This window comes from Dermacentor silvarum, chromosome 10 (genome assembly GCF_013339745.2).
Source record: "Dermacentor silvarum isolate Dsil-2018 chromosome 10, BIME_Dsil_1.4, whole genome shotgun sequence".
In the NCBI taxonomy this organism is placed as follows: Eukaryota; Metazoa; Arthropoda; class Arachnida; order Ixodida; family Ixodidae; genus Dermacentor; species Dermacentor silvarum.
The window spans coordinates 20977874-21002893 of record NC_051163.1 but is presented as its reverse complement, the minus strand read 5'-3'; the positions used below and the strand labels follow the sequence as shown (position 1 = coordinate 21002893).

Here is a 25020-nt window from a genome sequence, read left to right as displayed (position 1 = left end):
CAGCATCTAGTGCCGCCGTCGCACTGCTGTGCTGGGGCAACTGTGTTCAAAACCAATCATTGAACCAACTTGGGTCCGCGCTTGGCAGTTGTTTCAATTTATATATTCAGACATGATTGTCCGATTATATTTGACGCACATTTGATTCTAGCCAGCGCCATGAGAAATTTTAGTTTCTTTTTGTTTTGTAGTTGAAGAGCGGCACACACCCAGTGACGCAAGTTGCCATCAATGAGATTCATTGAAGAGCAGCAAGTTGACATCAAAGGAGTTCATTGAAATGTGGCTCCTACCCAGTCACATATATATACCCAGTGACCCAAGTTAGCATGAAAGATGTTCAGAGGAGCAGCAGATACCAGATGTCACACTCATCGACCCCAGTTGGTCTGATTGGTTTTGAACATAGTTGCCCCAGCACAGCAGTGCGACGCTACATCCATTAGAGTCCCATAGACTATATGCAGAGAGCAAAGTTGGCGGGAAAACAGAACTCAGAAACGAACTGGAAAGTATGTGAAGTAGCCTAAGAATGCTAATCGAGTTAATAGTGTGCGAAATATTTGTCAAAGAAAACGACGTTTCTATGCTACATCGGGCTACAATGAGTACGTGCCACAGCGGCTGGCGCATACTCGACGTCTGCCAGTGTGAAAAAGAAAAGGACTCTGGCAGAACTCATCTCACAATATGTCAACATTAATGTGACTAGCACTAAAGCAGTGAAGTGACACATTGCTTGCTACTGCCGAAATGCGTCACATATCAGGCGTGTATGCAGCCTCTCTCTTGCTTTCCCTCTGGACATGCTATGCCATCCAGTGGCACCGCCACGAATTTTGCGCGTGGCGTGTGCGTTATTATACATTCCGAATATTTTCTGAATATTTGTGACGCGGGTTTGATCCTGCCCAACACCGGAGCAATCTTAAAGGTTTTTGCAGTTAAGAATGGCACATACCTAGTCGCGCATATCCAATGACCCAAATGGGTCTGACGGTTCGTTTCAAACCCGCTTCCCTCAGCACAGCAGCCCTGTGCTCTACCCATTTGATCATAGATTATATAACACAGTAAGCCATGTTGGTGGGATAATGGTTAGAGACCCTAGCCTGACAGCCCAATAGTCCCCTAAACGTGCTCGAAGTACCCCGAGAATGATAATTGCATTAAAGGAAAGGAAGGCAACACAATTTACTTCCAATTCGAAGTATCTGTTTAGGCCATGTACGGTAAAACAACTGATGTAAAGATTAACAAATTATGAGCCAGAAGTAAACTTTGCAAAATATGTTCAGGGGAGATGCTGGAAACGCCCTGGGTCCAGCTCAAGCTGCCAGCCAACTGGTCTCAATTAAGGCACGTTGGACTCCAGGGCCAAATTGCACTTACTGCATACCATAGAGGTTCTCACAAAAATAGGAAAGCTATCTCTGTACCTCTCACCTGGAAGTTACAGGTGAAGTACACAAAGACGGTCTGGAACCAACATCTTCACAAGCACCAGCCCAGAAGTGTTTCTTCGAGTGCTTACCTTCCTAGTGTAGAAGACTAATAATAGATGGCATGTGGTACTATTGTTTCAAAAAATGTTTCGTCCTTGGCGTGGTGAACGGCATTTACACATTTACATGTGTGCATTTTGTGGGTAAAATGTACCTCATGCAAAAATGCTAACAAAACGAAAACAAAATAAAGTGGCAATACGCACAGCACAAACTTCGTGTAACTGAAATTTATTGAAAGGCTTTATTTAATAAAACTTTCTACAGTTGCAGAATCTTCATGCTGTTGCAAACCAGTTATTCGTAATGCGAGTTAATACGGACAACACAGCAATAACGTGGAAATTTACATGACGACAAAATACATGATGCTTTGAGGAATAATGGAACATTTAAGAAATGAGGATTGTATATACTCAAAACGTTGTTTTTAGTATATACAGTGCTGCAATGTCTATAGCAGTGTACCAAAAAATGCAGTGTAGACATTCAAAATGTAATGTCCCAAAAACATTAGAAAATGCCAGTGCAATGCCAATGTTCTACAACCACGCACAATACAAACAGTTCTTGAATGTTTCTTCTTGAAGCATCCCGTACCATAATAGAACACAACACACCTCATACCTTACTTTGGTACTAAAGGCAGAACACCTGCACTAAATTCATACCATTTATACACATTTAACTTATCTTTGAGCTTACACATACACAGACATGTAGGGTAGTAAGAGAAATGTGACTGAACACTGAATCGGCAGTACAGACTTTCACAAAATCTAACCTTAGCTTCTTCAATGTTCTCTTCTGAACATATCATACCACAGTGGAACACAACACACACCATCCTTTAACTACTTAACGCCGAAAATTTACACTGAACACATACCATTTATGCACATTTAACATTTTTGTACACACATGTATGCATGCGCAACACACACAAACACGCAAAACACACATGTGCAGAAGAGAGATGTGGTTGAACACGGAAAGGCAGTTCTCCGGTGTAGGAATACAGAGGGATCATCTCTCTGCCTTTCTTTGCACTTAACATTTTTAGACTTTCACAAAGTTCTACCTTAGCTTGTACTTGAATACATCGCAATAAGACAATAAGCACCGTCCTCAAATCCTACAGATATGGTATGTGATGTGTCTTTCAATGTCAATTTCTGTCATAATGCAATGCCAAATCCCGCCTCAATTTACAAGTACTATAGATATTTATGAGAAAAGAGTATACCACAACAAAGAAAACACATAAAGATGTGAAACAATAGCAGTGATCGGGAAAGACAAACAATGCTTATCACTCTGTAGCACATGGTGAACTGCACCATGTGCTACAAAGTCATGAGTTGCTGTAATCAGTTCACATTAGTTAACACCAAGGACTAGGGTTCAGAAATCACCATGGCATAGCACATCACAGATCTGCAAGTGCTTTGCAATAGCGAACCAACAATCCGGACTGAGTTCATCTATCTGCGTACCTTCTTCAGGGTAGCACTCCAACTTGTGGCGAACAATGTGGTTAATGAACAGGTAATTTGTCCACAGAAAATGCCTGGCCGCCTTCACAGCACACTTTGCTTCCGCTTCGGTCATCCCAGCCGCTGACTGCAAACCTGAAATCAAGGATGGCTTCGACTCGAGGAGTTCAAATGATTCAGCACACCGCTTCCCCACATTTCGTCTCAACACAAAACGAACAGCGCGGTGCAGGCGCGTCGTGTTCCTCTGGACAGATGCTCTCACAGACGGCGCCGCGCAGTCAATGGTCACCTCGGTGATGAACTTATTCTCAATGACTCCCTGGGATATAGTGTGTACTAAGTTGGGTGTCAGTTTAGGAAAAGTTGAGAGGTGGAACTTGTACAGGGTTTCGTTTGACTCAAGCATCAGCGCTATCAGTTCCGCAGACAAGCTGCTTAGTTCGCGGCACTCCAACGTCAGCTCCACCACGGATTCGTTCAAAATGAGTCCCTGCACCACCATCGCAGCACAGCTCGAGTCTAAAAAGCTCTCATGCAGCATGACAGATCTCAGGGATTTGTTTTCTTCGAGCATGGTGAGCAGGTTCGTCAAATGTTCAAGCTCGGCACCGTTGAAGTAAACACTTAAGCTCTTTACAGAAAGGCTAGCACTCAGTGCTTTGAATAGGGCAGTAAAGGATGCTCCAGCGTCCCCGTCGACCAGGAGGTGTATGTCGGTGGGACACTGGGATGGCTGTGACAGGGACGTGACAAGCTCTTGAGTGACTGCGTCTATGAGGGTTAGCTGAACGCGGCTGTACCACTGGTTCTTGTCCAGTTCTGCATACAGTTCCAACCTGTAAAGAGCCAACAGTGGTGTATTTAACTTGGCAAGAAAGTCGCTAAATTCTGCGAGATTACAGTTTAGTGAGATTTCAACGTTTTTAGTGACATAATCATCAGCTCAATCATCACTTGAGGGAATACATGCACCTCCATTTATTGTTATTAATTAGTAAGCCATCTGGGTGCATTAAACCTGCCTTTTCTAGGCAAAGCTATCTTTTTCACTACTGCTGCAGGATTGGGCACTGTGGACAGTAAGCTATCCACTCTATCAAAGGAAATAGGTACCATAGTAATTGGTTGTCGGTCCCTTTAATGTGCGCCTAAGTCTAGTACATGGATGTTTTTGCACTTTGCCTCCATGAGAATGTAGCTGTCCTGGCCGGGAATAGGTGACCCGTAAAAAAGCGAGGGATGCTGGGATGCGCCGTATGCTGGCTGCTTCCGGTTCGACGCAGCGCAGCCGCCGCCACTGCTTCGCCGTTGAAACCTATTGATGCGCTTGCAGTCCGGCTTTGTCACACTCAAAGATTACCCTGTTGCAAGTGCCTAGCAAAACCATGGTCGGCTGTTCAGTTGTTGGCGGCTCAAATTCAAGCGGTAAAGGTAAACGCATGTAACTACTGCCTTGCAGCATCCCTTGCTGAGTCAGCCGTGCACAAGCATCAGAGGCATGACTGCCACCTCCAAAACTGTAACAAGGCAGAGACCATCCGTGAACAAAAAACGTACAGTGCCACTTATCAGGCGGCGATTAGCAGTGTAAGGGCCGACATGGAATGATTCCCCAAGATATTTATTTCTCTAACATTGACTCGGATAACCAGAACTATTTCAGAACTCACATGCACATAAAGATGTACTATTATGAAACATGGTTTTACGGCACGAATTTAAGCGGGACACAACAAGTACATACATAATACTCGTAACCAACTACCTTAGCTCCTTCAACACAGATAGAGGTAACGCGCAGCCGTAATATGTCGGCGATACGGCCATTGTTGACAAAATAACGTAAAACATCTAACTACGTACCACTTCAAATGAACCTAGAGTTTTGACCGAGAAATGCCATTAGCAGCACGCAAAGTTACCAAACATTTTCAGCGCTAGCTGCGTCGTTATAACGACGATAGCGACTTTTTGCTACGATCACAGAGCAGCATGCATTTACCAGACCGCTGTAGCCATCGTATCAGCACCCGATTTTCTAAGTAATGCTTCTATATGCTTGAAAAGTTAAGGACTACACAAAAAGCAATGGAACGAAAAATGGTAGGCCTAACGTTAAGAGACGGGAAGAGAGCGGTGTGGATCTGAGAGCAAACTGGGATAGCCAATATTCTAGTTGACATTAAGAGGAAAAAAATGGGAGCTGAGCAGGCCATGTAATGCGTAGGACGGGTAACCGGTGAACCATTTGAGTTAGAGAATGGATACCAAGAGAAGGCAAGCACAGTCGAGGACTGCAGAAAACAAGGTGGGGTGATGAAGTTAGGAAATTTGCAGGCGCAAGTTGGAATACGCTAGCGCAAGACAGGGGTAGGTAGATATCGCAGGGAGAGGCCTTCGTCCTGCAGTGTACATAGATATAGGCTGATGATGATGATGGCGCTTAAGTTATCGGACAAACATAACTTTTTCACCTGTCTGACTGACCCACAGGCAGAGCAGTCAGTGACGGTGCGTCCAAGCAGCGGCAAGTGTCGTAGAACTAAACCTGCCAGAAACAAAAAAGGCCGCCGAAACAAAAACCAAAGTTGGTTTATGAATAAAAGCATATCCTTGTCTTTCTTGGCTTGTCATCGTCGTGCCCAGCGTAAACTGAAACCTAGAAATCAGCTGCATGAATGGTACGACATTGCTGGTCGACAAAGAGGACGGAAAGCTTCGCACGACCGACAGTCGAAACGGCGCAGAAAAACATGTGCGCCGGGCATGCCACCGCGTCGGGCGTGTCGTCCGTCGAACTGGAAGCTGCCAGCAGACGGCGTGCCTCACAATTCCCTGCGATTGCTCGTTTTACCGGTCACCTATTGAGCCCACCACTTTACACTCGGCAGCAGAGTGCCATGGCCACTGACAATCTTGCAGTCTACGTTCCCTTAAGAAGTTTACACACAGTAAACTTGCGGCCCTGCAGAACTATGAACACATCAGTCGGTCGTCTATTGTGCTGTTAGATTGGACTGCACGAGTAGCAGCATATCAGAGAGCCGAGAGAGCTGGAGTTAGTACCAAAACGTTACTATGTCCTGCTCCCATGTGACCACCCCTGTGTCAGGATAGACGTACTGGTTTTATAAAAGCTATAATAGTAAATTATTTAGGGTGCTCTGAGGCTTTCCTGTACATCTGTCAGTACTCCTATAAGGAATGAGTACTGGAGTACTTCTTACAGAGTACTCCTCCTTAAGGGTACTACTCCAGTTCTTCAGAAGCACTTAAAGGCTCCAGTAATTGAAGGAGCACTCTTTTATTAGTCTGCTAAAATTTACAAACAAGACCAATTGCCTTCATTAAACTGAAAGGAATGGGCCTGCATGTTTCCTGCCAAATCTTTGTGAGAGTTGACAGGTCATGCCATATCCCCAGCAGACGCTATGGGCACAATTGTGCATGCCGAGTTAGTGCATCAAAAGCAAAAGCACTGATCAATATTAGAAAATTTAAAATGTGTTACATGGATCTTGGAACACTTCTGCTTGCACTTGTGCTACAGGTTTGAATAATATGTGTAAAGAGTGTCAGTATGCCATCACATAGCTGGCTCACTTTGTTTTTCACAATATTTTATATCAGGTATATTTTTCAAGAGGCTGGATAGGCGCTTTCCAAGTCTTCTAGACATGAATGTTCGCATATATGACATTCCTGTCTAGAGTTCTCACACGGAGCCCACATTCTGTAAGCGTGACAAAACTCACTGAAAATTTCAAAATTCTTAATCTATTCTGCTGCAGTATGCTTTCAATGACTCTTAAAGATTCAATGTATGGAATTATTGGCACTCAAACGGGATACAGTAAGTACTAGGTGTTCATCAACACTTGGAAACTTCACTTGCAAAAAATGGTAGAGAGACGGAGGTGCAAGGCTGCTACGCACAGCTACTTAGGTACAGTACGTGGAACATAGGTGTGCATGCAATGCTGAACACATGCATTGACTTTAAGCACGCTACCCCCTTACCTTTTTCTCTTCGATGCTAAATGAAAGGCTTCAATCTTCAACTTGTGCAATGTCTTATTTTGTTTCAGGGCATTGCAGAGAACTCGCACTTCGGTCCCATCCACAGAGCACTGAGACACATCAAGATTCTCTAGAGTAGTGTTCCCTTGCAGTCCCTTGGATATGAGCGCGGCAACACCACTGAGCATTTTGTAGCCTTTAAGAGTCAGTGAACAAAGGCTTCGGTTGTTCAGTAGCACCGACTCGAGCAAACTGCCAATAGTTGAGTCAATGTAGCTAACTTTAGGATCCTCACCAGTGATTACCAGGTGCTTGAGTGTATTATTGGCTTCAACAGCCGTCAGAATATTTGTAGTGGCTTCATTAGATGCTTGGTAATGCAACTCGACGAGCGACATGTTTCTCCGCAAGAGTTTGGCAACTGCCGATGCTATTCTTTTTTCATTTCTCCGGTAGCGTGATTCTGAGGTGTGCACGTTAGGCGCTAATTGCAAATGCAGCGTCTTCAATGTTTTCGTTGATCGCAGCAGCTTGGCTAGATTTCTCAGTGCGCTGGTGCTCAGGTTTGAACTGAGTGCGAGTTCCCGAAGGTTCTCACATTTTGATATGCCACTCAGGAGAGCCTCTGAGGCACTGCGAGGAATCGTGGCTTTGGACAAAGTCACGGTCTTGATGGAAGCACAGTTGGCAGATAGAAGTTCGCCAGCCTTCGTGGCAAAGCTCTTGCTCACTTCTACGCTGCGCAGCTGGAATGTCTCAAGTGACACGATGGACCCCAAGACGTCGAGAAGCAAGGCCCAATCATAGGATGCATTGCCTGCAATGACTATGTGGCGCAGCTTCAACGCACACTCTGTGATGGTTGGTTCAGGTATGGAAAGAATATGTGGATGTGGATGATGTTCACTGAAGCGGATCGCCTCAATGCAGCTATGTTTTCTTGGCAACCATGCCATGAAGTAGGCAGCGTCATATTGAGTGTTGCAGTCTTTCGAATAAATCTCGGCGATTCCTACTTGCGTGCAGAACTGAAGCTTTCCCAGTTGCCACTCGCTGAGGTTAAGGCGCAAAGGGTTCAGCACAGCGTTCCAGTTTTCGAGATCGTCACACAGCCAACAACTGTCCTCCGATGTCAGTTGTGAGCAACTGCGCTCGAGGTCCAAGCATGACAGCTTCTCCTTCCACCAGAGTTCGTCATTCATGTTGTAAGGTTATGTATGTCGTTACTGCGAGCAACTGCAAAGAAGAAAAAATGAAAAAATGAGCAGGACAAATGAGAATAGTTAACGAAATTACTCTGGGCTAAGAAAAGCGTATCGGCGGTCTTGAAGCAAACACGCAGGTGCCGGGTTCTTAGGGGCAAGGTTATTATAGATTTGACCCACTCCGTGGTTTGACCTATTCCGCCACTTTTTTTGGCACGTAAAACCCCAGAAAGAAGAAGACCGACGAACCGGAAAGAGGGAGAGGGAGAAAAAGCACCCACGCTTTTACTTGCTGCCTTTGTATACATGGCACCGGTGCAATTTATGCGTGGGCCTCGCGTTTTCTCCATTGAATGCTTGAGTAACGTGAAGCGCGCCTCCTGCAAGTTCACACAACAAAATGACTACCATAATGCAAACTCATAAGCGGCCGTTTGTTGCTGTAAAAATCGCCTTTGCAACTATAGCCCATAACTTGCAATCAGCGCTGGCGCTCGCCTTTTCCGATGTTTTCCGTTTAAGTACGCGAACTCGACACTGCATGAACGTTTACCAAACAGTGCAAAACATACGGACTACCGCCGGCAAGTTAGCGCACTCTATAGATGGAACAGTCGTGCGTGGTTTCATGTGCCTTCTTTACAGATACATAAATGTATCCTGTATATTTGTATATGTCGTAGTGCTACGTACCGTTCTGTCAGTGCACAAAGAGTGCGACGCGTCGTTGAAATCACGTTCATCATGCAGCCATAGTACACAGGAGCAAATGCTGCCAAGCTGTCATTTGTTGATGTTTTACACCTTTAGATACATTCAGGTCTTTAGTTATATTCACGTCCCCCTTCGAAATAACGAATCGCACTTCGCGGCGCGGTTTGGCGCGGTGGACGAATTTTTGTTTCGTCCTCTTAACACACGGAGATAACACTTGCCTTCGCCAGTCCTTTCGTATTTAGTCCATGCCCCGAGTCAAGTTGTTACCATTGGTATTTACCAGGCAGCAAAAGCGGAATCTCGTTGCGACCGCCGTGGAATCTTGCTTGGCTTAGAAATGGCGCGTTGCTGCCAGAGTTCGGTTCGCCGTCTTCACGACGCCGTCCTCGAGGCCGCGGCTTGCGTGTTAGCGCAGGTTAGCGCGCATTATTTATTCATACTCTTCATGTAAGCTTGTGCTTAAGTGCGCGCACGCACGTAAATAGTTGCACCAACTACCAAAGCAACTTGTAGTTGGAATGAAGCACTGGAAACGGCTAAGCGGACTTCGCGACGCTCGTCCTCTGACACACGGAGATAACACTTGCCTTCTCCAGTCCTTTCGTATTTAGTCCATGCCCCGAGTCAAGTTGTTACCATTGGTATTCATCAGGCAGCAAAAGCGAAATCTCGTTGCGACCGCCGTGGAATCTTGCTTGGCAGAAATGGCGCGTTGCTACTTTGGTTCGCCGTCTACGGCGCCGTCCTCACGGCCGCGGCTCGCGTGTTGGCGCAGGTTAGCGCGCATTATTTATTCATACTCTTCATGTAAGCTTGTGCTTAAGTGCGCGCACGCACGTAAATAGTTGCACCAACTACCAAAGCAACTTGTAGTTGGAAAAATGAAGCACTTATCAGGGAAACGGCTAACCGCACTTCGCAACGCGGTTTGGCGCGGTGGACGAATTTTTGTTTCGTCCTCTGACACACGGAGATAACACTTGCCTTCGCCAGTCCTTTCGTATTTAGTCCATGCCCCGAGTCAAGTTGTTACCATTGGTATTAATCAGGCAGGAAAAGCGAAATCTCGTTGCGACCGCCGTGGAATCTTGCTTGGCAGAAATGGCGCGTTGCTACTTTGGTTCGCCGTCTACAGCGCCGTCCTCAAGGCCGCGGCTTGCGTGTTGGCGCAGGTTAGCGCGCATTATTTATTCATACTCTTCATGTAAGCTTGTGCTTAAGTGCGCGCACGCACGCACGCACACAATAATGTGGTAAATAGTTGCACCAACTACCAAAGCATTTTGTAGTTGTAATGAAGCACTTAGAGAAACGACTGCTGCTTCTGCGATTACTTTCTTTTTTCTTGCAATACTCCCCCACCCCCCCTTGCGCCTCTGTTTGCCTCCTTCAGTTAGTCATTTTCTTGTCATTTGCAAAGGACTGATTGCTGAACAATTAGAATATGTAAAATTGTAATAAAGTGCAATTACTTTGTTATAATATATTATTGCATGCACTATATGAACATGTATCGGAATTTAAAGAGGAATCCTACTTTGTTATAATCATTATTTCATTACATCCAGCTTCGTTATGTTGTGGTTTGACTGCATTGCCAAAAATTGGTAAGATAAAAAAGCAATACAATTGACATTTTGGTTTACAACTTACGTGGCATGGTTACAATGTTTACCAATGTTTTTTAAAAGCCGTACTCAAATTAAATCAGTGGTGTATTTTATAGCAGTGTATTACATCAATTTTGTCCGCTTAAAGTTGTATATTATATTGCTGAGTTACATAGTTGTAAACTTTGTACTTCAGTCAAAAAAATAAAGAAATTGGCAATATTTAACTTAAATTCTTCTGTAAATAAACGAAATCTGCTTTATACTGACAATAGATTTCAACTTTTTCCTTTAAATGCAACAAATATAGTCAAATTCGGTGCTGTGAATGCAGAGAAAAGTGATTTCTCCATTCCTGTGTCGGAGCTCCTGAATTAAGGCTTGTTTTATTTAGGTGAGAGACACCGGCCTCGAGAGAAAAAGCACACTGCTGAAAGCAACGTAGTCGTGAGTCATGAAGGTACAGAAGTTTTTAACCAGTCATTTGTTACGACACAGATTAAGTAACACGATAGCTGGAAATAAAATGCAAGAGAATTGAGTTACATTTTTATTTACGCAGCTTTTTGAAGAAAATTTCCATAATGTTTTGGTTTACCTTCGTGCAACGTGTTGGACATCACATGGCAAACCAGCGTTACTAAATTACCTCTAGTAACGCTGATGGCAAACAGTGTCAAAGCATGTTGGTGTCCTAATACACAGAAAGGAAAGCAACAAAATGAACAAAGAGACCTGTCTTTTAATACGTCAAGTTAGACAGGTTTTGCTTGCTGCAAAACCTGTCTATAGTCCATAGAATTGTGGAAAGGGTCGCTCATACAAAATTATCCTGTGGCAGTGTACTTGAGGTGAAGGCTTAAGTATCTTTTATTGTTGTACATTAATCTTTGCCACAAACCTGTACAGAGGCATTTCACATTACACAGCAAAGCTTTGCGAAAGCAACACACCCAATGCTGAGCTCTGCTTACATTCGCACACTGTTTGTGCAAAAGCTGGTCAAGGTCCGTGGAGCAAACATGATATTGTTAATAGGAGCACTTCAATGGCAGTATTGGGAAATAAGGGGAGTACTGACAGTCGTTACAGCACTTGAGGAAAGTAAAAGGATCAAGTTGTTTGCTCACAGATTGCAAGCGTGTCATCTTCAGTAGTGACTGATGACTGAATCACACTTTAAATGCTGGCTTGACAACCCCGGCCTACCTTGAATGCTGGCTGAATGTTTTCACGCATAACATATTTAGTTTATATCTTCTGGCCCTTACTGGAGGCCCTTTGTCATTTTTTTTTTTTATCACACTGACTGGTGCATAAACTCTTCAAGGCCATTTTCAAGGCCCATAACTGCTTGAAAGCTGACGATTGATTGTCTTGAAAGTTGGTCGATGTTGAAGATAATGTTGTATGTAAAGATAGACTGCTTGCATGGATAGTCTGGTCCAACCAGAAGAGTACTTTTGGCCATTTCTTTCTTTCTTGCTAGGCATTTTTGCATCGTTGCTTCATCATTTCGTGATACAAAAAGCGGCATGAACACAAGAACACAGATTTAAGTATACTATGTTGAACACAAACTTGTCACTTACCATTCTTGTGACACGTCACAAGTTACTATAGTACAACTCAATCTTCCTTTCTGTCCCTTCTTTCTTCACAACTGCCCTCATGTTATCGTGCTATAGATAACGGAAGCAAATATATGGCATTGCACCGAGCGAATAAGATATTAGTCAGAAAATGATAACTGATGACATCAGCATGAGCCCACCATTGTATCAGTGCCCATGTGAGGGCCACCTGTGTGTTCCTTATTTTCTAACTAAAATAAACTGTTCATAGTTCTACACTGTGTCATGGGTATGTGTGCTCTTCCTAGTCACTATATTTTCTTAACATTAGTATACGCAAGTTTAGGTTGTGTGCCATCGTATTAGGTTGTTATGCAAGATCAGAAATGATCATACTATTAACAGGTAGTATTTTAATCAATTTCATGAGTGGCAGAAGTTGTGCAGATGCATTTTCTCTTGCATGTGTACATTAACTGAGTACAACCATGCGATACATTCAGATGTTGTCCACGCTAAAAGAATGGAAACGCCATATTTGGCTTGCGCTTAGCATTTTTTTTAACTCATGCCATTTTTGGTAACCGTAATAGTGTACATGCACGAATATGCCGCAAATAATTTATTATTTGACAATTTCTCATGTACCGTTTTCTGATTTCAATTTTTGCCAGCAAGGACCGTTTACCTGGCATGAATCAGTGAATACGCAACATTACGGAGGTAATAGGAGCTAACCAGGTAGCCCAAGATAATCGACTACACAGCCATCAGACAGGACCGTTGGAGAACGAGGCCCGCTAAGCTTACCTTTACCGCAGGTAAGCCTCCCTAAATAGCGGCATTATGAGAGGTGCACCTCATGTGACAATGCCTCAGTAATGTCCACAACCACCTAGTGTTGCTGGGTCACTGAGGTGTTCTTGTACACCAGAACAACACTGTGGCAATAGCAGCTTCGAAAGCTGCGGCGTTTCCAGTTAGCTTGGACTTTCCACTTTCAACACCGAAAAAACATGTCCTTTAGCTGTCCTGTATCACTCACATTTGGCGGATGTGATCCTTGTCGCACTGAGCAATGTATGCTGCAGTCATCCCTCGATATTATAACAAACACTGGTATAACAAATGATCATATATAATGGAGTAAATCTAAAATGTGTCTTGTAGATTTCAGCATGGAACAAATGTATTGTCACAAATTCTCATAAAAAAAAAAAGGAACAACAGTTAAAAAAGTACCAGAAAATGCTAGCGACCGTCGAGATGGATAGTAGAGAAGGAAGATGGACGTTTGGCTGGGCTGCCTCTGTGTTGGTCTTGGCCAACCTCAACCATCCCTAAGTCATCTTTAAAAGAAACACCTTGATCATAACAATACGCTTATAACGAATATCAGATATGATGAACACATTTTTGTGTCGGATGTGACTTTGTTATAGAAGGTGCGACTGTAATAGCTTGTAAAGGTACGAAAGCTCATGCTCACGGACATTTAAACATCCCAGCCTTTCGAAGATGTTAGCACACGTCTACCCACAAGTGAAAGGCCCGGAGGTAAAGTACATTTCACTTGTTGTTCACTGCCAACTGCTGAAATCTGTGCAAAAGAGAAACCTGCGCACTGTGGGGAAAAAAAAGAAGAGAAGGAGATCCAGTTCTCTTCTGTAGCTCTGGGGAACTCGGCACAGTCCTGGCTTTGTCCACAGCCATGTTATCGCGCACTGTCTACTTAGGGTCCCTTGTTGTTCTGTTGGACGGTGTTCATGTGCAACATGTGCAGCAGGTCAGGCATTTCCAGTAGTTGCACATCTCGCAGTAGCCGGGCGGTCCCTGCGCTCCTGGTGGGCCGCGGGGGCCTGGCTGTCCTAGGCGACCCGGGGGTCCCCGCTCGCCGGGCCGCCCTGGGTGGCCCACGCCAACCGGGCCTGGAGATCCTGTCGTTTAAAGCGACAATTAATGTGGCGTGAAGATTGCATTGATTAACATTGCTATCCCGAGCTGCTAGCAAAATCATGTCTCGATGAGTGTGTACAAGACCCTGCTGTGGTGGCACATTGGCTGTACTGTTCTGCTGCTATGCATGAGGTTGTAGGCTTGATTTCCAGTCGCTGCTACAACATTTCGATGCGGGCAAAATGAAAAAAGAGGCACTTGTGTATTTAGATTGTGTACTCGTGTACTAAAAAGAAACACTAAATCAATTTAGGCTGACGAAGTATTCTTTCAGAGGTCTATTTTTTTCAAATTTCGCAGCAATTAATGGAAGAAAAAGTGAAAGTGCCATATCTTGAATGGCATGGTGAAACCCAAACATTAGTACGTCAGTGCAACGTCACAAATTTCAAAGCATTCTCTCGTATTTGGGTTGTTGTGGATCAGGTAAACGTTTGTAAAACTTGCTATGTTCAGTCTTTGGCTCCATTAAAATGCAACGTAGTGGTACATTTTTACTGATAGACAATAACTGGGCCTATGCAGGCGGCCTCAAAATCTATGATGTCGTGGCAAGCTGGTACGGGAACGTTGAGGTGTCATTACCGCACATTCTTCATTTTTACATCTTTCCTGGTTTACCAAGCCTTCTTTCATGGTAAGAGTGGCTTTCTTGATATTGTAAAAGAGTAACTCATTAACACAGTTGAAATCGTTTTTTTTTTTCTTTAGCGTCTTTTTGAAGAAATTTAAAGAACTCCGGAAGGATCAAAATTAATCCAGAGCCCTGCACTGCAGCGCCCCTCATTGGCCATGCATTGCTTTGAGACGTTAAGCCTCATAACTTGATTTTATTTGGTTTTTGTTTCTGTGTATCTCTATATGGGAGTGCCCAAAGCGATATCTTCACTGCTCTTGTGTTCTCGCAATTCAGAGGAACATATCTGTCTACCGAAGCAAATACAAACAGCACGAATCTTTTGTACAAAAGTTTGCTCACTGCATTTTTGCTGTTGCTCAATATGAGTTGTGCAACAAAACAATCACAATCGAAATCCCGACTGAATGGATAGTTTTGCGAACACTGTTAACTTGATCGCTTTGACAGCATATTCGACCAGTGATTCCAGACTGTTTAATTAGAGGATTCAAAGGTCATGTAGGCCGGCAACAAATTTTTGCTGCGCGCATGTGACCGGGCACAAGTGGCGATACATATTGAAGTACGGTTAGCACCGTTTTGTCCACTTGTCTTACGAATTCTTTAAAATCAACTAACACGACTCTACCAGCACTGCCAGCCTGCTCGGAAATTACTAGTTAGACCTCTCAGCAGAAGTGGTGAGGCAGTTGCAGGAACCAGCATTGACATTGAATTTACTTCTTTACATTTCTGTATAGTGAATTGAAATGCAGATATTCTGTGAACAAGTGGTGCTAATTCTGTTCTGCTTTTTTTTTTGCTTGGAGTAATTTTTTTTTTCACTTATGTCATCATTTGCCGTATTCATCAAGGTCTGAAGCAACAAACGCTGCATGCTGAGCTGATGGTGTTGTACACTTCAATTCACAATTGCGGAAAGGATAGAAACAAATCAACTGGCTGTATGGTTAGACGGGTAAGCGCAGAGTGCCCTTCGAGTTCTGTGAGCATTCAGACATACTTTAGTAAATTTTTTTGTCAAGTAAGCATTGCAAAGAAACAAAAATGAAATGTCATTCTGTTCTCCAAAGCAATATTTTTGATAAAATTTACATATAATTGACATTATTTTAGCATTCGCTGTGAATTTGTAGACAGCTTGAATTTCATACAGCTTGTGCTGGCCTGTTCAACTGGTGCAACTTGTTATGTGCTTCAGAAGCGCTGTTTATTGGCTTAGCTGGTTCCTGCTGAATTACATAGTTGTCACTGAATAGATGCACACAGAACGGCAGAAACTGTTCTGCTATGGCTTTTCACTAGTTTCAGTTTTACCGTGTCGGTTGTGTAGTGCCTCTGTCGGTCAGCCTCTGTAATACACTAACGTCCTGAGGACGTATTCTGCGACGATCGCCTCGGCGATACTATTGCCTTCGTGTGACGTAGGGCTTAACCAGCCAATCGGCGTGCGCCTGTTGGCGATACTGTCGACGAGGCGATATTATCGCTGAAAGTGATCGTTGCAGAATACGGCCCCTGTAGCCAAGGCCGTGCGTGCCTTCTCACCGGCTGTGTTTGTTTGTGAAACCACAGAAACATTTACAATGATGTGGCGCGGAATCAGTGTGTCTACCGCTTCTTTGTACGCCTTTTCAGTGGAAAATGTATACTTCAGCAACCCGTCATGCCCGAACCATTCACACATGTAGTCTGAGAACAGGAGTTTGTGATTTACCTGGAGATCCACGGGGGCCAATTGGACCTTCCACACCAACTCCTTCGGGGCCACGATCACCTTTATCACCCTTTTCACCTGGGGTGTGTGATTCGATAGCGGAAGGAAAACATTTTAGTTATCGCATAAAATTTGAGATCTGCAGCATCACGATTCATGTACTATCGCGCTCAGTATGAGCTACATCGCGGGAGCGCGTGGCCAAGCGCACTGTAAGGTTGTACAGTGGCGCCGATCGGGACGTGTTTCGAGTTATCAGGGGAGGGTTTGGCTGTTCCTGCGAGTGTGCATTGCCTCTACTTGCTTGCTTTCACCCTCGCCTTCCTTTATTTAGAGAGCCAGGCTAGATATCACCTGTCTTGTGAAGCGCGACTTGTCGAAAACAAAGTTTGGGTGTCAAGCCACGGTGGCAGTTATCATTTTCAAAGCTGGTATCACGACAGGGCGAAGCGAAGCATGGGTGAAAGCAAGCAAGTGGAGGTGATGTGCACTCGCAGGAACAGCCAAAACCTCACCTGATAACTCGAAAACACGTCCCGATCGGCGCCACTGTACAGCCTTACAGTGCGCTTGGCCACGCGCTCCCGCGGTGTAGCTCATACTGAGCGCGATAGTACTGGTGGATTATTAACACTGTGAACAAATGCTGGCTGCGCATCGAATGGTGGCTGATGACGGACACTGAAGCTAGGCTCGTCTATCTGTAATCGTCGGGTTACAGGTTTTTACACCACATCGGTGGAATAAAACACGGCATGGACGGCATAATAAACTCTAATTATATTATTGCGCATGTTCTAAGCTGCACATTTTATTGTTGTCTTACTTGGGTTTGTCAGGTTGGCCAGCAATAAAATCTGTTTCATTATTGTTTCATCATGCCTTCAGAGCACAGAAGCAAGTAAAGAAATATCATAATGGAATGAGGGAATACAAAATGAAACTAAAATTGTAACTAAATTTTTTTGTTTTCACTTTTTTTGTAAGTGCAAATACTTTAGCATTAAACGTTTAGCTGGTGCAACAAATATTGTCATATATAAAATTTTGGGTGAGGCCAAAAGGGGATCACTGAGTGTTGCATGGAAGTTGCACAGTTGCTTCTGCAAGTTAAATAAATTAATGAGGATATTATGACAGGTATTGTTTAGATACCAGTGGGACCGGGTAGTCCTGGTGGTCCTGGGAGCCCGGGTAGTCCCATAAACCCACGCTCTCCCGGCAGTCCTGGTGTGCCTGGGTCACCTGACGAAAGTGGACATAATCAGCATTCCGGCGATTTGTACAATACATATAGTACTTGGCAGGCACAGGACAGTAGTACACTGGATTTGGGTGCATTGTCATCATGCAGATGTTTTTAATATATCATATAAATGCCTGCAGAGGTGCAGGTTACTTCAGGGCGCGCTGTATTGAATAATCCCGGGCTTTTGTGTTTTTGGCTCAAGGTGATATGTGAAACAGTATTCATAGTGCATCATCTTTTTCTATATTTTTCTTTGTTCCGTACGTGGCTTGTTCACTAAACTCACATTTCACTTGTGTACACATGCGCTTCTAGCAGAAAATTGAAATAATTTCTTTGTGTTTACGACAATCACCACCACTTCGCTTAAAGAAATATATTTCTTGCTCACACATTTGTTCAAAATTGCTCTCTAGCCTTCATTCACTGTCGCAAACAACCTCAATTAATTACTTTGTGTGTTAGTTACTTGTATTTATTTTATGTGTTAGTTATTTCCCAGTTTCGTTGGTTTTCAAGGTTGCAATTTGTCTTTTTATGTCAAGCAAAAAAAAGCACTCACTTGAGTGTACATCAACCATACTGATTGGAAGACGGGGACACAATGTCTGCTGCAGTCTGCACTTCCATAGGATGACTCTAACGAACAGTCACTCAACAACTAAAGTTGTAGAATGGGTGACACTTGTGAGACCTGGCATGCATGCAGACACAAATGCACACATGTGCATCATCTAAACATGCTTGCATGTTCTTAATTTTGGCAAGAAATATCAAACTGAAATCTGTGAAAATAAAAGAGCTTCAAATTATTAGGCATGCTTGCTATGCAACACTGTCTTGTTGATGGTGGCTGGAATTCTGCATTTGTGCACATCTGCTTTTACTGTTACTTCAGCTACCTTCTTAGGGGCACCAGAGCTGAGAAGTGCAATCGTTAATAAGTGCAAAGCTACCCACTGTTCCTAACAGCACCATGCAAGTTCTCACCTGGGATGCCTGGCCTTCCAATCTTCCCTCTGGGTCCCTGGCGTGACTTGCCAGGCATTCCGCGTGGACCTCGAAGTCCCGCTGTCAGCTCAGGCATTTGTGCTGGGCACCACGTGTTTCTCTTTTTTTTTCTCTTCAAGTTCCCACATGCTTTCTTTCCTATCTCAAATTTTACTTAGCGGTTCACTATGCCCTGCTAACACATTAAGTTGCTGTCTTGTAAATTGTTTTGCTTGCTATAGAGCAAGTTATGCTTAATGTTCTTCAGGTTCATGAATCATCTTGTCTGAAGCCTATTGTGTGTCATATGTGCCTCTGAGATGTGTAGTCATGCAAAATTTTTGCTTGTATGTTTGCACTGGTTTATGTCACTTTGTCTGGTGCCTCTTGTAGGTCATAAGTCTAATCATGCAAAAAAAAAAAAGTGGAATCAAATGTGTGTGCCAAGTTCTTGACAGCAACACCGGTCATTTGCCGTGTGTGTGCTTCAAGGTGCCACAATATTGTGCCACACGTGAGCAAGTTCTGAGGCAAGCGAGATATAATATGAACAGCTGTATAATATGAACATCTTATTAAGTTTGTCAACATCCACCTGAAACGGTCATTGATGAGCGAATGCATGTGCATCAACGGCACTGTGTGCAAGTGAGATCTGAACTTGGTACTGCAGGAGTCTACTAGTTGTTTTTATTCTTTTGTTATTCAGACAGCACTGAAACTGTGCGCTGTACTATGCGTTCTTGTAGTGTTACTATGTTTAGACATGCTTATGTTGCTGTTTGTGCAATTGTGCGAGTTAACTGAGTAAGGTATTCTTTGTTTAAGGTTTCGTTTAGAACTTTGCTTTAGATTGCAGGCGAGCATGCTGATTTGATAGTAAGAGAGACAGAAAGTGAGTGAGGCAAAGAACTGCCTCCCTGCTCCACTAGAGACAGTAGAAGTTGCTCTTAGTATCATGTTTGAGGCAGCTTGAAGACTTAAATGAGAAAGTATTCTTGAGGAACGAAAGAAGAAGTGCAGCAAAAGGATGAGAAAAGAATCCACAGAGGCTCGTCAAAGTTTGCCCACTAATTTATGGTCAAAGGTTTTTCACCTTCGAACTTCTTATCTGCTGTGCAGGGCAGGTCGTGATAAATGACTGCAACAGAAAAGTTGAAGTTGCAGTTGCTTTCAGCTGGCAAATTGTGTGCAGACATTGTGCCATCATCTAATCCTTCAGCAGGTTACTAGTAGAAACATTAAATAGAACAAACATTTATTTACATAATCCACATCCGTCAATGTATGACATGCTTATTGATACGCATGTTGTTATAGCACGTATGTGAATTATTAGAGCAGCTACTCACTGCAGCTGGACAGAGGATGCAGTGATCTTGCACCATTTAGGTGTATCTTTGTTTTCTTTGTCAGACTTGAGCTCTTGTATGTTTCTTCAGCGAAAAATACATTTCTTACACTTCTCGTTTTCTCACTATTAGGTCCCTTACCTTTGCTGTAAACTGTAAAGAAGCATTGCTAGTTTCGCATCCTGATACATCTTGAGGCAGGATTCATAAAGAGCAAGTGATTGCAGTCAACCAGGTATGTATCTACAATTAGATACTTGCCGGAGCTGATATGCAGTTCTGAAGTTCTGTTTTCTTCCTTTTTGTTTTCCTGTGTTCAATTTCAAGAGCTCAAGACGCACGCGCACATATGTACCTGGTGACCCTTGGGGTCCCGGTTGTCCTGGCTTTCCTGGTTTCCCTTTCCCTGGGGGACCAGGAGGCCCGCGCATCTTCGTTGTGAGTTCACTCAACTGCTCTGCACATTGCATTTGCACACTCACAGTCAGGGAAGTAGAAGAAAAAATAAATTGTTTTGGAAGCCAAATCTGATCACTACCTACACAATAGAATTTCAGCATATTGTTGCATTATGACGTGGTTCTGGTGGTCCATAGATGACACAGTGCCCGAGGCAGCGAGTAGGGAATGGCATAGCTGAAGTACGATACATTATCTTCCCAATCTCAAATTTTGTGCATCCCTTGCGAATATGTGATCACTTACACCTCCGGTCATTGCCGTGGGTATCAAATCCGAGGATTAGTTTACCACACGAACGTAGGAATTTCATATCTCGTGATGCTACCCTTAATATGACCCATTAAATACACTTTGTGAACTATGAGAGTTAGGTTATAACACAGATTTTTTCCCTTTTTTTTTTTTTTGTGGACAGTGCAATGCACTTGTGGAGTAGTCATGGTAAAGTGCCCATATCACAGCCGTGGGGTTTTTCGTTCGAACCTAGCTAATGACAAGGAATTTTTTCATTGGTATTTTTTCCTTTTGTTATTTTTTCTTATGTTGCAACTTCAAGGCCAGCTAGCTAGCCGAATTCACAAAAGTGAATGGGGGCATAGTCTCCTGTATTTTTTCTATATCAACCTGGTGATGGCAAAATTGGGGTCACTCGGAAGGCACCACTTTCACAGTAATTAGTCACAGTTTACGGGCCATGGTTAGGGTTGTGTCAACTTTTTTATCACATGTCTTGCAGTAACAAAGGAGCGGGCGAAGAGCAGCAGCAGCGTACAGTGAAAGTTGTCCATGCTCTAGCAACAACAGGTACAAGACGTCTGAGAACGTAATGCTCCTGCACTGGACCACTGACTCTCATGCATTGTGGAGTGACTTGGCAGGCATTGTGAAAATACAGGAATCTGTGGTGGGGGTATGCAAAGAAATGCTATTTCATTTAAAACTGTGGGGGCAGTTGCTTAACAGAAACACTTGTATGGCCAGATGCGAACTTGACATTGAACTAAAAATTAGCTTTCTCTTTTTCCACACCAAATGACTCTGGATTGTTCATTTGTTGTTAGGAACTATGTACAGGGAGCTCACTTGTTGTTTAATAAAGGCAATAGAGAGCCAACTAAGAAGGCGCTCTTGGAGCAGAAGGCCGACAGACAAATATGCTGCTTCAGAAGTATCGGGTGTCTAATTTCACTACAACTGTGCCATGAGGTTCTTGATGGTGCAAGGAGCTGGCTTGGTTCTGATTGGTTTACTCTCATGCAACTTAGTGTGGTTTCAACTACAGTGGAGAATAAGTATCTGCATCAAAAATTTGAAGGAGCCATTTTGTTATGGCACTGAACATTTGGAAGCGAGCGCTATTTTCCAGTGCAAAGATGGGACGAGGCAGAGTGCTGGCTAGCAATTCATGTTTATTATTGAATTCCGCAGAATACATAAGCTGTATTTACGTGAATTGAAAGTCAGTGCTTTGCCTCATCTTGTCGCTCCTGTTGTCTCGTCTTCACTCTGGGAAATAGCACTTTGTCGAAGCCCAGCAGTACATTCTTAGAAGTCAGGTGCATATAGCTAAGGTGCTAGGTTAGTTTGCCCTTAGTCACTCTCTTTAACCCTTTGCGGTCCGGAACTTTTACCCCCTTTCCGGCTGTTCCAGTCCGAAACTATTTTGCCAGCTTGTGGCGCCGCTAACAAAACCACCAACTGAGGAAGAAAAACTCACAGCATATATATTTTTTCTCTTGCATTCTGCAGGCAACACCTCTACGTATATTTGAGCAGCATGTGATACCGCTCGAAGCATTCTCCTGGGTGCAGGCCAGGGTTGTTACTGCAGGTTTTGCAGAAAAACACAGTTTCCCTGCTGCCTCCGTTTGTTTTTCGATCGCTACAAGCGGCACAGTCCTTGCTGCTACGGCCTGGGAGCTTGTAGATGAAATGGCTCCTCCGATCTAGCCTTTCCTCGCACTCCTTCCACGCAGACGGGCCTCGATTTTTGGCTCTAGCCCTCACGTCACCCACCAGCTGTAGAATGAGGTTGCGGCAGTACTGCAGGTGTCGCTGTTCTTTCTCAGAATGATTCTGCAGTTGTGTGCGCCTCAAAATAAAGTTATTGACAATGGAAACCCCTAGAAGCTTTCACTAAATGCACCACCGTAAAACGCACGCGGTGAAAATGTGGTCATGCTTCTCAGCGAACCGCGTGAACGTGCGGTTGCGCGCGCAAGTGAGAACGCTCTGGTATCCAGAAGCCGTGCTGAACATTGTGCTGCACCCTAGTGCAAGGAGAAGTTAACTTCAACAAACAAAGTTTATTTATCCCTCAAAAGATGGCGCATCATGTTTATTGCGCGCGAACGTGCTGTTCCGCGCGCAAGTGAGAACGCTCTGGTATCCAGAAGCCGTGCTGAACATTGTGCTGCACCCTACCGTAAAATTCCGAGCAAGCGCCCCCCCTCGAGCAAGTCGAAATTACCGGCAAAGTTAGGGGGGGGCGCTATCCCGGAACGGCACCAAAATTCAAGATGGCCACGACAAAATTTTCCCGCAAAAAAAAAAGCGCAGTTGGAATAGCATTAAAATTTTATTGAACATGAACTTTATTAAGCCAAAGATTTGTTAGTGGTGTTTATCACTCTCAACACCACCGTTACTCAAAACCACCAAAAGAACTACAGAAAGCGCATCGACGCTGCACCGGCGCGTCGCCGCGACCGGCGACGCGAACATTGGTTATGTAGCGTCTATTCAAGGCAAAATTATGTCCGCGAGAGTAAATTGACGCGTAATGTTCACTTTATTAAAAACCATGTCCACGGTGAAACGTTTAGCACTAATGAGAGTTCCGATACAAGTGAAGCTCAGCTGCAGTGCATGGCTACCGACGGCGGACAGCGAACCGCGGCTCGGCCATGCTCGCATCGCAGCTGGTGGCGCCGCAAATATCAGCATGTTTTCTTCATCGTGTGAAATTATTGTGAGGAGAGGGTAAAGCGGCAACGACGGTAACAAAACATTGCTGCTTGGGAGCGTCGGCGGTTCGTTCTGAAGCGCCGTCGGCTACAGATTCGAAGTGAACTGAAAAAGGCCTAGCGACGATATCGGTGGCGAGTGATTAGCAGCGGTGAAGCTGCCGGCGATGCCAGAGCGTAGCCGCGACCACTCCTCAGTCACCGAGTGGTCACGTCACTGTGCCGCAGGGAACTCCTTTGTGCCGTGCGAGAGGCAGATCTCGCCGTCGGCCGGCGGTCCGTGAACTACCGACCGCCAGCCGCAGTTCGCCCCGATGCACTCGCGTGCCCACTGGGGCGCCCGGGTACGACCATGATTCGATGAAATGGCTCATCCGGGCGCCCGATGCGCACCGGTGCGATTTGCCGAATTTGCCATCATTTTCGTGGACTGGATGTGGCAGGCCAGTGTTGGTGGGGGGGGGGGGGGGGGGGGGGGGCGCTTTCCCGGAACGGCGCGGAAATTTGAAATTAGCAGTGAAGTTAGGGGGGGGGGGCTCTTGCACGGGCGGGGGCGCTTGATCGGAATTTTACGGTAGTGCAAAAAGAAGTAAACTTCAACAATGTTTATTTATCCCTCAAGAGATGGCGCATCATGTATACAGAGAATGCGCACGAATCGCAGTGAGAAAAACCGCGAAATTTAACCCCCGAACACCCTTGTCGGGCGGTGCCCGACAGCGGACCGCTACGGCCGTGTTGCGTTGTCGGGCCCTGCCCGACAACGGACCGCAAAGGGTTAAATGTCTTTCCGTGGTGAAGCATGCATTGTTTCTTGGCACGGTTTTCAAGAAGACAAAGTGATCACACTTGTGAAGAAGTTTTTTAGGTGTCGTTTAGTACTGTTTTAGGCAGCAGTTGTCGCATATTAGAGTGTTCTGCAGTGTCAACTGCCAGCTCCAACATCTCGCCGTATGCATAATCATGCAGTGTTCGGGGGCCATGTGCGTTTTATGTAAATTACTGTGCAAATGTCTTTTTGTTTTTGCTTTGTAGGAGTTATAAGTGTAGAAGCAAGCAGTAGGGTAATTTTATTACATGTGCACCTCCATCTATGTGAGCTTACACGCTGTTGTTGCTCTTCATGGTGCAAGGCCATGCCCAGACATGGTCTGACATTACTATATACAGTCATTCCACGACCATACATGACTATACAATGTGCTCTGAAAGGTCTCACGATTTTTGTACTGTACAGTTCCTGTTCGTTGCAACCTTGATTTCTGTAATGCAGCAAGCTAGTGTAAGCTCACAAGGGTGCTGTGCATGCATGAAAATGTCTCATATATGACAAAACTGGCAGTCATAATTTGAAAACAATTCAGCGCTTCTTGATCTTTAAGCCTGTCCAACATAGGGCATGGTTTCAAAAGCTGGAAATTTTAGAATGCCTGCGCAGAAGGCAAGTGCCCAATAGTATTGGCTCGAGAGAGTAAGCTTACCTCGAAGCACAGCTGAGCATAACTCTCTCACTTCTTCCTCAGTGAATCCACGACCCTTGAGCATAAGCAAGAGAGGA

The 25020-nt window shown here is 44.4% G+C and overlaps 2 protein-coding genes and 1 long non-coding RNA gene across 7 annotated transcripts in view; 1 reads left to right on the top strand and 2 right to left on the bottom strand.

Moving 5' to 3' along the window:
• LOC125940711 (uncharacterized) overlaps nt 1-20394 on the top strand; it is a 31975-nt gene extending 11581 nt beyond the window's left edge. Inside the window, exons 2-4 of the long non-coding RNA XR_007463913.1 lie at nt 12805-12951; nt 14612-14723; nt 20167-20394. This is a non-coding gene — a long non-coding RNA (uncharacterized LOC125940711). The remainder of the gene's footprint in view (nt 1-12804; nt 12952-14611; nt 14724-20166) is intronic.
• Nucleotides 1721-10246, bottom strand: LOC119466350 (NLR family CARD domain-containing protein 3). Of its 5 annotated transcripts, none has more exons than XM_049657175.1 (3): nt 9931-10246; nt 7025-8260; nt 1721-3840 (listed from the first exon to the last, which is right to left on the bottom strand). In XM_049657175.1, the coding sequence occupies exons 2-3, from the start codon at nt 8224-8226 to the stop codon at nt 2910-2912; spliced, it is 2133 nt and encodes a 710-aa protein (XP_049513132.1). In that variant the 5' UTR covers nt 8227-8260; nt 9931-10246; the 3' UTR covers nt 1721-2909. The 5 variants fall into 5 exon arrangements, with proteins under 5 accessions (XP_049513132.1, XP_049513133.1, XP_037582786.1 ...); XM_049657176.1 differs by lacking the exon at nt 9931-10246 and adding an exon at nt 9534-9900; XM_037726858.2 differs by lacking the exon at nt 9931-10246 and adding an exon at nt 9165-9487.
• LOC119466602 (collagen alpha-1(IX) chain-like) overlaps nt 10854-25020 on the bottom strand; it is an 85504-nt gene continuing 71337 nt past the window's right edge. The window contains 6 exon segments of the mRNA XM_037727121.2: nt 10854-13928; nt 13931-14067; nt 16444-16521; nt 17599-17688; nt 20390-20491; nt 24944-24998. Of these exon segments, the coding sequence (XP_037583049.1) occupies nt 13863-13928; nt 13931-14067; nt 16444-16521; nt 17599-17688; nt 20390-20491; nt 24944-24998 (528 nt within the window). The 3' untranslated portion in view covers nt 10854-13862.

What these genes read in the sequence shown, in the direction of transcription:
- LOC119466350 (XM_049657175.1), bottom strand. Translation starts at nt 8,226, where the DNA reads ATGAATGACGAACTCTGGTGGAAGGAGAAGCTGTCATGCTTGGACCTC. An exon ending in TTAGCATCGAAGAGAAAAAG is followed by an intron (nt 3,841 to 7,024) that starts GTAAGGGGGTAG and finishes GGCTCTTTACAG; the next exon opens with GTTGGAACTGTATGCAGAAC.